This window comes from Carassius gibelio, chromosome B10 (genome assembly GCF_023724105.1).
Source record: "Carassius gibelio isolate Cgi1373 ecotype wild population from Czech Republic chromosome B10, carGib1.2-hapl.c, whole genome shotgun sequence".
NCBI lineage: Eukaryota > Metazoa > Chordata > Actinopteri > Cypriniformes > Cyprinidae > Carassius > Carassius gibelio.
Genome location: NC_068405.1, coordinates 18,532,352 through 18,546,301, shown reverse-complemented (window position 1 = coordinate 18,546,301; position 13,950 = coordinate 18,532,352). Strand labels below are relative to the sequence as shown.

The window sequence follows — 13,950 nt, the reverse complement described above, 5'->3', positions numbered from 1 at the left end:
CACTTTTTACACAAGCTGTTGCATAATTTCCATGATGATTGACTATTTTTCCATGACCGTTTTTCACTGAAGATTACGCATGTAAGACACGATGCGTGAAAAAAACAAAGAAAGATAAGACAAATTTCACTTGAACATCCAAGAAAAAATCAACCATTGTTTGCTATAACATGTAAACTATTGTTTACTGCAACCGTAGCCTTATAGCATTATTAAAAGTGAACTTGATTTTCAGAAATGTTTAAAATGTCTATAAAGTTCTTTTCAGCAGTCATTTTCATGATTGAAAGCTGTGTGTGTGTGTGTCCGCTGTAAATTAACTGTTTCATTAAAGAGAAGACATTAACTTTTCCTTTAAATGGCAATATTGTTTGTTATAATTAACTTATTTAATGTTGTGTTTTATTCAATAAATCAGATTACTATAGAATCTATATCATACTATACAATCTGGACTCTGTAGACTTACTCTAGACTTGACTTGATGCATCTGACATGACCTTTATGATTATTTACACAATACGTTTAATGCTTCTCAAAGTTGTCATACATGTATTCACACAACAATATATATACTTCCAAGATGCCTTTTAAAGTTAGCCTCTCTTTTTTCTCTCCCATCCCTGTTCTGTCTCCCTCTGTACCTCCCTTTTCATCTCTCTGTCATCTGTTGATGTTCTCCATGACTGTGTCTGTAATCCTCATGAAGCGTGTTAAGATCTGTCTCACAGATTAACCTGAAGGTGGATCTACACATCAATAACTAACAGCAGCATGACGCCTATTTATCTGTACATGTATCTGCCATGTTATGCTTCATTTACAGCTAGAGTTTATTCAAGATGTACAAGACTAGCATTGTCCTCGGTTTTGCGTTGACAGAGTTGGCAAGATCAGTAAATGATCTGTAACATCTTCCTTAGCTTAACAACATTACCCAAAACAATAAAATGTTTCACACTGATAATAAGAAATGTTTTTGAGCATCAAATCCGCATATTAGCATGATCAACATGTTAGCATATTAGCATAGATTTAGTCTGTCAGCCAGTTGATCAAGCTGTGTGTCTCAGCAATGTATTTGATTCTGAAGAGAAAATTCTCAGATACTATTCACTAAAAAAGAGGGCTAGTTGCTTTTTTTAGCCAACCTGATGTTAGCGTTAGCTGTGGTTGTGATGCACCTCCCCTTCCCCGTGGAGTTTATAGGTTACTGAAAGATTTCAGCAGCTGCATGTAAGAAGATTAGAGAGGAATTAACGTCATTCCTTTGTCATTATAGAAATAAATTGATATTTGGTTTTAATCGGAGGGAGGTGGACATGTCCAGAAGAGCAGACAGGCTTTGAGGCAGGGTGGGAAACGCAGACCGCCAGCCGTACACACACTAACACACATGCACAAAAGCAGAACTCAAAGGATTTCAAATGGGGCCGTGAAACATTTGCTGCCCGGTGTGGATCTAAGGGCCTTTTCTATGTCGGAATGGGCGGCACTAGGAGATGGAAAGGATGCTGGGTAAGGAACTCCAGAGAGTTAGACTGATCCCACGCCATCTCTCTATTTCTCCCTGCACAGATCCTGGAGCTCAGGACTCGGTCATGAACTTTGCTCTCTCTGTATTGAGGCTCATGTGCCTGGCCTGGCTGTGGCCCGTCGTCCTTCTCAAAGGAAGCAACACGCAAAACCAGCACAGGCACAAGGACGTCTACCTGGGCGAAAACACACGGCACAAACATGGAGGGTGAGGATGCTTTTGCTTGCTCCTAAATGCATTTGCAGAATGCTCTGGTAGTCGGAACATTGCTTTGTATATAATCAATCAGCTCCACTCTGTTTAATTTAAATACCTGTGTCAGTCTGTTTACACTCTTGGTTTTATTTATTGTGGTCTCGGTCCTGTGGATTGATGTGTAAGGGTTTATTTGAAGCCCCGTGCTGTGTTTTGACCTGCAATTTGGAGTGGTTGGATTGTGTGTGTTTGAAGGCGTAATTAATTGTGGTTAAAGGAACTCTGCAGTTAGAGCTCATAGTTGAGATGGGTATGTGAGGTATACAACAAAAACAGCACTGGATAGCTATTTAGTCTTTTAGTACTGATCCAGAGGGAGGTCATTCTCAGGTAACAGTGCCTTTTGAAGCAGAGAGAGTTTCAGAAAATAATTGTAATTTTTTTCTATAAATTGGATGAATAAATTATTTTTTTTCTTTAATGTATCTAGACAATTTATTCATATTAATACAGTACAATGTGCCCTATTTTTACATTGCTATTTATTTATTTATTTAAAAATAATAATAATAATACAAAAATAAAATATAAATATATATACTGTTGTCAGTATAAGTGTGAACATAATATAATATGACAGAAACATATTAAAATACTGACAAAGAGAATCTTACATTCCCTGAAATATGATATCAGAAAAGTTGGACAGAGTTAAATGTATGAAATGATGTGAGTTTTATCTTATTAATTGTATCAGTAAGTCAGTGGGACTCATTTAGTACAGAACTGGCACATGGAAATGTGAGTAAGCAAAATATTTAAATAAGAGGCATATTTAGCCAGCATTCGATTGTATTTTTGGCTTTTGATTAGAAAAGTGTCTCAAGAGAGTGATAAACTGTTTAACACTTTATGTATAATGCATTATAAAGATTTAAAACAATGCTAATACTTATACAGTGCATTAAATATAAAGACTTTAAGTAAAATATTACCGAAAACTGCTTTCTGGATTGCCGCATAAAGCTGAAATTAATTTCTCTAAACATCCCACTCTTCCAAATGTCTAGCTTTGGTCAGTGCTGTTTTTTTTTTTTAACCCAAACATATCTTTGTGTATGTTATTGTTTATGTCTGTTACATTATTATTATTTTTTTAATAAGAAAAGAAATCCCCATTTTGTCTCTTTTCAAACAGACGAATAGACTTTAAAACAAAGAAGTCTGACAGCACCAAATCTCTGCTGATTAAATCAGAGCAGCTCTTGCGAATTGAAGATCACGACTTTGCCATGAGGCCTGGTTTTGGAGGTGAGGAAATCTTTCCATTCAGAAGCCACTTATGAATTACTAGCGGTTGTATTCTTAAAATGCATACCTGTTGCATTCATATATTTCAAGCATCATGTGTTATCTTGGTGTCCCGATGGTTGATTTGAATGATATCTCCTGGGAATGCAAGCTCGTTCCACACAGTTGGCACGAATACATGGTGTGACATACAACAACAGCACTAATACAGCAGAGAGAGGCACTGCAAGGACAGCTGGGATAATTTCAGGAGATATCAAAAAAAAAAAAAAAAGAGAAACGATGATGTGATTACCCAAAAATTTGCTGATGGGAATCGTGATGCGTTTGTCTGATGGAGATCACACACTTCACACTATGCCAGCAATTAAAATGATCACTATTATGTAAGCAGCAGGAAACTGGATGAAAATCTATATAGATCTTTTCTATAAAATAATATTATAAAGAACACTATAGTCTCTGAAAGTCTCATTCTCGCATGCTTTTTAAGATGCTCACTTTATATGAAACTTGCTGTGCTGATATAGAGATATTATGCATACTTTCTGCTGGTATTTGCTAGTATGTCCATCGGGAGAAATCAAAGAACTGAACTGAACTTCAGATCAAGAGCTTTAAAAGTCACCGTAGGCCAAATGACCAGAATGTGACTCTGCAGCTGAGATTGTCAAAAATGTAGGTTAGAATGTCATATGCAATGCGTCCAAAACAGAAAAAAAAAAACACTCTGACCCAGATTGGTAGTAGTGCCTAGCAGACAATACACTGAGGACAGATGTGTTATATGCACAGTAATCTGCATTATAATCCCAGCGGCTGTTTTTAAAATAAGAACATAGAGTGGTATCCTTTTTTTTTCAATCATATAATCTTCTTGTCTGAGACTTTCTGTTCTATATCCGATTTCGGGTCCATTAAGGTGAATGTATTTGTGAAGCAACGACTCTGAATGATCATGTGTTGTCATATATGTTCATGTCCATATTATTTGTCAGCTACAGATATACTGTTTAGCATTCTAACATTATATATGTACAAAAATGGGGTAGTACCATAGTACTTTTTTGTTATTTTGTCTGCTAATCCCTACATGTGAACACTGAGATTGAGTTTTATTTCAGTCCAGATTAGGGGAGCATGATGGTTCTCTGAAAACAGTGAGAGGCTGATAATCACACCGAGTCATGTGCACTGAGTTAAGTCTCCGTTTGTAGGAAGCTTAACCTCGCTTTTCAGATTTTATGTGGTTGATGACAGTCGTGAAACATCTTTTGTGTCACTTCTTTATTGGAGTCAATGATAGTCACGTAAATTACCTTTTTTAAACACAATTCTTGAAATATTATAGTAATAGAGAGTTTAATTTTCAGACTAACTCTGAAGGTGTTTTCAATAGATTCAATAATGGTTCAGGATCAGACAATTGAAATTCTTCTGTTCTAATCAGAGAGATTGCAGCTGGTCTGCATGCAACGGGATGCAGCTGTGTTGAGAGACTGCTGTTTTTATGATTCCCTTGAAAAACAAAACCAGCCAACACAAGCAGAGTGCTTAGAGCAGACAGACACAACTATGAAAGTTAAATATCATCGTTCATGTCATTCCGTTATGGCAAAGCAAATTGCATAAAGTCCTTCTTTCACAAATATTGACTCTCCTGATTTGAATACTGCTTCCACTGATAGATCTTAGAAGTAAATAGTTGGCGATTTGATAGTTTAGTGTTACATAGGCTAAGAAATGTATTGTTTATTTTTTTGAGTTAGAGTTTTTTGAATTTGAGGAAGAAATATTTGCAAAACAGTAATGCCGCTGCATGTGTTGGCATGTGGGACCATTTCAACAACAGATAAAAAAACAACAAGGAACACAAATGTGGTAACATATTCTTAATTTAAAACTCATAATGTGTATATTTAATAGTGCTGTCAAAAAATAATCGCATCCTAAATTTACAGAATATATGTGTGTACTGTGTATATTTATCATGTGTATAATAATTAAAATTGTACATAATTTAAGAAAAATATGTTACATTTATATATATAAAATATAAAATATATTTAAATATAATATAAATTAAAGTAATATAAATATATAAATGTATATATGTTAATATTTTAAAAAATATATGCTGTGTGTGTGTGTGTGTGTATTTATATATATGTAATAAATAAACACAGTACACATGTATATATTATGTAAGCCAAAACTTTTATTTTGGATGCGATTAATCGTTTGACAGCACAAATCTATTAACTATATTTTGCAATTTGAACAAGTCCTGTTCCTCTTCCATCTGTGACACTGAGTCCAGGTTCAGCTATTCCAGTGGGCATCGATGTGCAGGTGGAGAGCATTGACAGCATTTCAGAGGTCAATATGGTGAGTGTCTGATCTACTATAAATTACTTTTAACCTTTAACCTGTCAGTTAGATCTGCACACCCTCAAGTCCCAGTGCGAGTCATACATCAAGCTTAAATCCTCGACCATTTAAAACGATTGGATTCACGACTTGAGGCAGAGGGCAAAGGTTAAAACAACAAAGACTATGAATGTGTGCAGAAAAGCATGCTGAACCCATAGACATATTCAGTCGGCATACATGTCTTTATATACTCAAGTGTCATTAATTTATTTTTATATACTTTTTTATTTTATTTTTCCTTATCCTAAGTTGCAAAAAATAAACTATGAGAATTATGGCACTAGTTATAACCATATTCACACAATGATATTTAAAGTATATAGGAGTGGCTTATACAAACTGACAAAGTCTTTTCTTGTCTTTTGTGGGCTTAGGACTTCACTATGACCTTGTACCTCAGGCATTACTGGCAGGACGACCGACTGGCATTCCCATCCAGTAATAACAAAAGCCGAACATTTGATGCTCGGCTGGTGAAAAAGATCTGGGTGCCAGACGTCTTCTTTGTTCACTCCAAGCGTTCTTTCATTCACGACACCACCATGGAAAACATCATGCTCAGAGTATATCCAGATGGAAACATTCTCTACAGCGTCAGGTAGCTTTCCTGAAACCAGATGTTTTTTAAAACAGCTATGAAACTAGCAGTTTCCCTGAGGCATTTCACAGGAAAGGAAATTAGATGTTTTCAGCTCTTTACTTTGAAGTAAAGTGTACCATGACAGGAGAGTTCATCCAAATCTAAAAATTCGGTCAACACTTACTGTCGTTCCAAACCCGTATGTCTTCCTTTCTTCTGAGGAACACACAATTTGATGTTTCAAAAGAAATTCCCTTAGGATTTTTCCATACCACAACAGTTCATAATAACTCAAAATAATAATAATAATAATAAATCTGACTGAAATCTCAGTTTCTATGTAGTGACCCAGATGAATCAGTACACACCGTGGACTGAATGCTTTGTTCAGTCTGATTTATGACTGTTCTTTTTGGGCTGGTTCTTTCCAATGAACCCAAGTTTTTTTTTTCATGAATATTACTCAACTTTTGTTTTGGGATCATGTTGAATTGATCAACTGTTCGGTGGAGGGGAGGATTATGAGTGAATAGCATTTAAGTCTATTCTCTAAACAGTTATAGTATAAAGTTATAGTATTGTTTCAGAAGATTTGAAATATGGCCTAAAACTGTAAATACTAGTTCTAGGTTTGGTTTGGTTTTTTAATTGCCAACATAACTAAGAACTGTCATTTTATAGACAATTTCTGTAATCCTTCTATCAGAAAAAGTGTTATTTAATGATTATTTATACTATTACAGATGTTATTTTGAATTGGATTGAATTTACCACTATACATTCACTTTTTAATTTTAATAAAAGTTTAATTTTAATGTTTTGAAGTAGTGAAATATAAATATATAGTAATTTAGTTATTTTAGCACTGCAGTTTATTGGAGTTAAATGCCAAGGCAGCAATGCAAAACATTTAATTTAAGTTTTATTTAATCTGTTTATTTTAATTAGCACAATGTTTTAATAGTTTTAGTTTAGTTAATGACAACAGTGATCAGAATATACTTTTTTTCCCATGGTGTGATCAAATTCCCATATACTTTGACAAATGAGGTGTGGTTTTCATTTAAACACTTCTGAACTATGTTTGAAAAAGAACTTTTCTGAGAATTAGCAGCATGCGCTGCAAGTGTGGACATGTGTGCATGGTCAGGTGTGCCTAAACCAGTATGTGCAGGATCAGTTTTCAGTTCAATTCACCTGAATTGTTTCCTTGATATGATGTATTGCGAAGCTCAATATAACATGATTACACGATTTTAAAGGTACTCTTTCAGTCTCACTGGAAGTGATTTATTGAATTGTGAATTGCAGAATCACAGTGACGGCTCTCTGCTCTATGGACTTCAGCAGGTTTCCTCTAGACACACAGAACTGTTCTCTAGAGCTGGAGAGTTGTGAGTATGACCGTCTGTGTGTGCATGTACACTCATCAGTAAGTACTATCAACAGAGTACAAGGAAATAATAAGTCAAAGCACTACGCTCTCAGTATACCTGTAAACATATCCTAAATGTAGCCTACTGTTGTGTTTAAGGGATAGTTCACCCAAAAAGGACATATTCTGTCATTGTTTACTCACCTTCATTTCTTCAGCCGAGCACAAAAAGAAGACATTTCGCAGGATGTTCACAGCTTGTACAAAGATGATACAATAATGTTTCTTTTTGAAGAAATTAATACTTTTTTATACAACAAGGACACATTATTTTGAGAAAATGTCTATTTTAAATGAAAGTTTTGAACATCATCAAAGAGTCCTGAAAAAATCCATTGGTTTCAACAAAAATATAGAGCACAATCGTTTTCCACATTAATAGTAACATTTTTTGAGCACCAAATCAGCATATTTGTGAGTAGCATTATCATTACTGAAGGATCATGTGACACCAAAAACCAACCCCAAACTTTTAATAGTAATGTATACTGTTACCAGGACCATGCAGTCACCTTTATAAAAGTGGTTCATATCACACAAATGTTAGATTTTCAGTGAAAACACGTTCTTCTTGGCATTTAGTATCATTAGCGTCAAACCTGACTAAACTGTACATACTGTATATTCATATGTTATAATGGGCTGTTTGCTAAATAAAGCTATTGTTTCTTTCAGAAGGCTTGGAATATAAGTCATGAGTCTTAAATAAAAAAATAATTAAAAAAAAAATTTGGTAGCCAAAATAAGGCTGAATTAAAATAAAATAGAAATATTTAATTAAAAGCTGAAAATTGTACTCAAAAATGATAAATGTTGTCTTTGGACATATCTAATATACCGGAAATAAGCTAAAGTTAAAATACGAAAATGACTAAAACTGAATAAAAAATGCATTAATCCTATATAGAATTTTTTTTTTTTTTTTACTAATTTTTTTTAAGCCCATGACAAAAATAATAAAACTTAAACTAAAAATGAAAACGGAATATTAAAGTAAAAGCTAATTTAGATAATATTAACAACACAATTGGTATGGACCAGTTTTGTGGTGCTTTTTGAGTTTTGTACTAGTCAAGCACTATATTCTTTCATTATATATGTCAAAAGAGCAGCGGGAACATTCTCCAAAACTTTTCCTAATGTGTGGAATGGACAAATGAACTGTTTACATGAATATTTCATTTCTGGGTGAACTACTCCCTTAATAGTAGAGTTTTATGTCTTTCTGACTTGCTAGTGGTATATCATATAACTCTTATTAGTCATATTTGTACAGGCTTCATTGTTGCAGATATAAAATAATTGCACAGCTGAACTGGTTCAGATATCTCTGTGTCTTTCAGCCATGACACAGATTTACATGGGCCTCCTCTTCAGAGGAGAGATGGCGGAGCTGGTTTTGGATGCTCGGTGTTCTCTCCTCTGAGGAGTGCCGCCCATGTATCTTCAAAGAGAGTTTGCTGTTTCACACCTTCCCACGTTTTATTTTTGCTCTCTTGAAGACGCTTACAATGAGAACGACCTCATGCTCTATTGGAAGAATGGGAACGATTCATTAAGGACTGACGAGATTGCACTCTCGCAGTTTTTTATTGAAGAATTCCACCCTTCCTTCGGGCTAGCCTTCTACAGCAGCACCGGTATGTGTGCTTCACTTCCTCCTGCATGCTTTTATTACCGTAATACCATGTGCTTGATCACAGCGAACCAACAGAGAGTGCAGAAAATCAGATTTCCCAGCATTCTTGACTGAAACGGTTGGATATATGCAGTGCTTTTCTTTCCCTTTAAGTCGTTTGGTCATTCTCAGGAAACCTGTTACCCCATATCTTAGATATTTTATTATATATGGGGAAATTACTAGAAGTTGTTACTAATTTTGGGTTTTAAATGTTTCCGTTTTAATTCTAAAATGAAGTTAAATTTAGCTTGTGGTTTTGTTTGTTTTTTAATTAATACTTCTATTATTGAGCATGGATGCATTAAATTGATCAAAGGTGACTAAAATCTATTTCAAATAAATTCTTAATTAAAAATTCAATGTGTGATGGTTTCCACAAAAGAATATTAAGTGGTACACCCCTTTTCAACATTGATAATAATAAGAAATGGTTTTGAGCACCAAATCAGCATATTAGAATGATTTCTGAAGGAGTAATAATGCTAAAAATACAGCTTTGCCATGTCACAGTGTCTGGGTTGTGTTCCCTGGGTTTCCACTAGATGTTCTCCTTTCCCACGGTGTCTGTCACTTTATGAACTTCCTGTTCCCTTATTTGGTCACCTTCCTCCTTGTTTGGGTTAATTGATTATTCCTCACCTGTCTCCAGTTCCCTCATTACCTTCTGTGTATTTACACCCGGTCTGTCTTAGTATGTGTCACGGAGTCCTTGTCTAATGTCTAAATATTATTCATGTCTGTCAGTTCGTACTCTTGTCTTCTTGTTTATGTTTGGTTTGGATTTGTTGGATATCGACCCCTGCCTGGACTGTTTACCCCTTTGGATTACCCCTCAATAAATGTCATACCTGCACTTGGTTCTCTCTCCGTGGTTTCCTGTATCATCGAGCGTGACATGCCATCTTTTTAAATTCCAATAATATTTTGCAATGTTACTGTATTTTTCATCAAATAAATGCAGCCTTAGTGAGCAGAAGAAGCTTAATACAAAAACATTCATAAATATTACTTAATAACTTTAATAATTAAAGTTAAATTAAATTAAGTATCTAAGTTCATTATCCTGTCAAATATGTCAACAGTAATTCATGGGGACATGTGTATTCTGATCTTTTTTTTCTTTTGTCATTTGTAATAAAGTTTAATATTGGCATTTTTTAATTTTTGTCTTCATATCTGTTGTAAATGTCGCATACTCTCTGCTTCTCTCAGGCTGGTATAACAGGCTGTACATAAACTTCATCCTCAGGAGACACATATTCTTCTTCATGCTGCAGACATACTTTCCCACAATGCTTATGGTCATGCTCTCCTGGGTGTCCTTCTGGATCGACAGGAGAGCCGTACCGGCCCGTGTCTCTCTAGGTAAACCTCTCGAGCAAACATCCGCATTTTAGAATCTACAAACACATTCAGAAACGATATTCTGTTCATTTGTTCTATTTAACCTGTGAGATCTTACTGTTAGACTTGTGACAGGAAGTTTCTGTAATATTGCCTCAGGTTGTTTGGTGAGCTGTGTGTGTCTACTTTGTTCTCTCTGGTTATTATGCTTTCCAGGAACAAGCACAAACCGGTTTAGAGAGAACAGAGTTAAATTACCTCAAAAAAACCTTGTATTAAAGTCAGGGCAGCAGGCGTTACAGACCCAGCCAGGAGGTTGCTCTTTCTATACACGCTGATGACATCATAGCACAAACCCAGTGAGAGTCACAGCAGAAGAAAGAGTCCACACAATGTGTGTCTTCCTGTATGTTTTCTTTAGAAGAACTATAGAGAAGTGTTAGAATTTGGAATAAACAGTGACTAATTTATAGAACATTTGTACTGAATGTCATGCATTTCCATTTACTCCCAGTTTGACCGTCCATAATCTGCTGGGGACTCTTGTGTGAGATGCAATAGATGGAAATATTTATGCTTGAACTTCTGAACTTCCTCTTAACCTGTTATCTTTGTTTCCCGTGAACCCGCTTCTTATTCATCCCTCTGCCCTCTCTCTCGGTCTCAGGAATCACAACAGTGCTGACCATGTCTACTATAATAACAGGCGTCTCAGCGTCAATGCCTCAGGTGTCTTATGTGAAGGCGGTGGACATTTACCTTTGGGCCAGTTTCCTCTTTGTTTTCCTGTCGGTCATTGAATATGCTGCCGTGAACTACTTCACCACGGTGGAAGAGATGAAAAAGCTTCAGAAAGGAAAGGTCAGGGTCACGGATTGATCAGAGATTGTATTTGGTGATATTTGCTCTGGTAACTATGACCAAGATTGAATTTTCACTTTTAAGCTACACATCGCCCCCCATGGTAGTTTTAAGTCAACACAAATTAAAAAAAAAAAAGTTTATATGTATGCATGTGTCTGTCTCTGTGTGTGTGTGTATATGTATATATACATATATGTGTGTGTGTGTGTGTGTGTGTTATAATTTAAAAACATAATTAAAATAACTTAATAAAAGAACATAAATTAATTTACCTTGCTAACCATAGGTTCTGCCCAAATACTATAACAACAATAACAATAATTAATTCATAAATAACACACATTTAGTTATTTTATTTATAATGTTATTAAAAAATACAGCAGAAATTTTGAAAGCAGTACAATTATTAAATCATAAATTATAATTATAACATGTATTAAAAAAATTATCGTAATAATAAGTATTGTTATTTAATTGGCTTAACATCTTTCTGCCAGAGTAATAACAATAGTTACAAAATAAAACGTTAACAAAATTAATTATTTTGTTTTAATAAAAATTCTTGCAATGAAAAAAATAACCAAAATTAATGTATTTTTGCTTTACAGTAGTAACAGCTCAAATTGACTGATTTGTAAATGTTTTTTTTTTTTTGTTTTTTTTTTACATTGACTTCAATGTATAATTTTAATACAAATTAAATACCGGGAACACATGATATGTAAAAATTGATAGCCTGAATGCACTGTAAGTCGCTTTGGATAAAAGCGTCTGCTAAATGCATAAATTTAATTTTAAAATTTTTATTTAATTTCAATTAATATACTTTTTTTTCTTTAATCACTGTTAGAACTCCACAACAGATATTTACTTTCTCACATTTCTCTTCCTACCAAAAGCTTCCAGTTTCCTACGATGCAACCCAGGCTATGGCCTACGACGGCTGTTTTCACGATGACATAGATGTATCGCCTTTCCCCGAGCTCCCCACCACACCCAGCACGACGCGGACCATCCCACCCACAGCCTCCTCCACCGAGCCTCCGCCCACCGAAGGCACGAGACTCTGGAGGAAACGCACAGTCGGCAAAAACATCAGATTCATAATGAGCAACAGCTACATGATTGACTCGTACTCCAGAATCATCTTTCCAGTGGCGTATCTTCTCTTCAACATCATCTACTGGTGTATCTACTCCTGATCCTCTAACTTGAGTTTTTCGGATCAGTTGCTGTAATATTATCGCACAAGACAAACTGAACGCTCTGACAATAAGCACAAGTGACCTGACAAAGAGGACAGTTTTGTTTAAGTGTAACTGGGGAAAAATCCAGATGGAGATATGGAGAGCTCTTAAGTGTTTTGCTTTTCTCATAGCATTTGAAGGAATGTCGTTTTTCATAAACCCTCAAATGCAAGGAACATGTTCATCTCATTCAAGGATATACTGAGCAGTTGCTTACCTGACTCTTGTGACCGTTCTTATGGGATCCATCCACCACCCCGGTTTAATCTCCTAGAATTCATTAGATCCGACAGCAGAAACTCCAAAGCAAGCCAACCTTCTTTATATGCTCAAGAATTATAACTTGTGAATAAATGAAATAAATGAACACTTTAATGCTAGTTTACATAGTAGGACTTCTGACCCGTCAAAGTTTAGGCCATGTTTTTCTCTTGGAACCGCCCACTTAAACAGCAAGTGTCTGAGTGACAGGTAAAGGGACCAATCACAGTTCAGAGTTTCACCCATGACATTTACATAAAGTTTGGGGTTGGTAAGATTTTTAATGTTTTTGAAAGAAGTCTCCTATGTTCACCAAGGCTGCATTAATTATATATATATATATATATAAACAGTAAAACTGTTATAATGTAAAATATTGTTTTCTATTTCAATATATTTAAAATGTAAGAAACATATCTTATTAGTAATGATGAAAACGGCTGTGCTAGGCTACTTCATATTTTTGCGGAAACTGTACATAAAAAAAAATCAAAAAATCATTGAGATAGAAATCTTTGGCAACAGTATGTCTTACTGTCATTTTTTTGCGATTTATTGCATCCTTGATTAATAAAAGTATTAATTTCTTTAAAAAAAAAATGGTATTATACATAGTTGTGGGTAGATCTGAAATCTGTGAAAGCATAACACTAGTCAAAAAAAAAAGCAAAATTATAGTTAAAGAAAAATGTGAATAGACAGATTTCATGTTTCCAAAAGACAATAAAATGGGATATACTTGCTATTAACTGCCTCAAACAATACTCTTGAACGTTTTGATTCAGTAGAAGCCTTGCTCCTTGTAAACACAACTTTTATTTCCTGGTAGACTTTAAAAACCTGTGCACTCTGATTCATGGAAAAACTGTGTAGCATCCAGCCAATCGGATTAGAGATTGTGCTTTTGTATGCCATAAAAGCAACACACAACAAATACTTAAGTACCTTAACATAATACTAGTAACATAATACCATTCACCATCAGATTGAATGCATTTGTATTTGTGTGTGTGTGTGTGTGTGTGTGTGTATGTGTAAAGTGGGTTTGTGAAGAAAACTACC

The 13,950-nt window shown here is 34.9% G+C and overlaps 1 protein-coding gene across 1 annotated transcript; it reads left to right on the top strand.

Moving 5' to 3' along the window:
• Positions 1-1,375: 1,375 nt before the first annotated feature.
• On the top strand, positions 1,376-13,867 carry LOC127966495 (gamma-aminobutyric acid receptor subunit rho-3-like). Its single transcript, XM_052567507.1, has 9 exons — positions 1,376-1,744; positions 2,931-3,043; positions 5,364-5,431; positions 5,851-6,074; positions 7,368-7,450; positions 8,994-9,131; positions 10,385-10,537; positions 11,184-11,377; positions 12,280-13,867. Exons 1-9 carry the CDS (start codon positions 1,503-1,505, stop codon positions 12,580-12,582), a joined length of 1,518 nt encoding a protein of 505 aa, XP_052423467.1. The 5' UTR covers positions 1,376-1,502; the 3' UTR covers positions 12,583-13,867.
• The last annotated feature ends 83 nt before the right edge of the window (positions 13,868-13,950 follow it).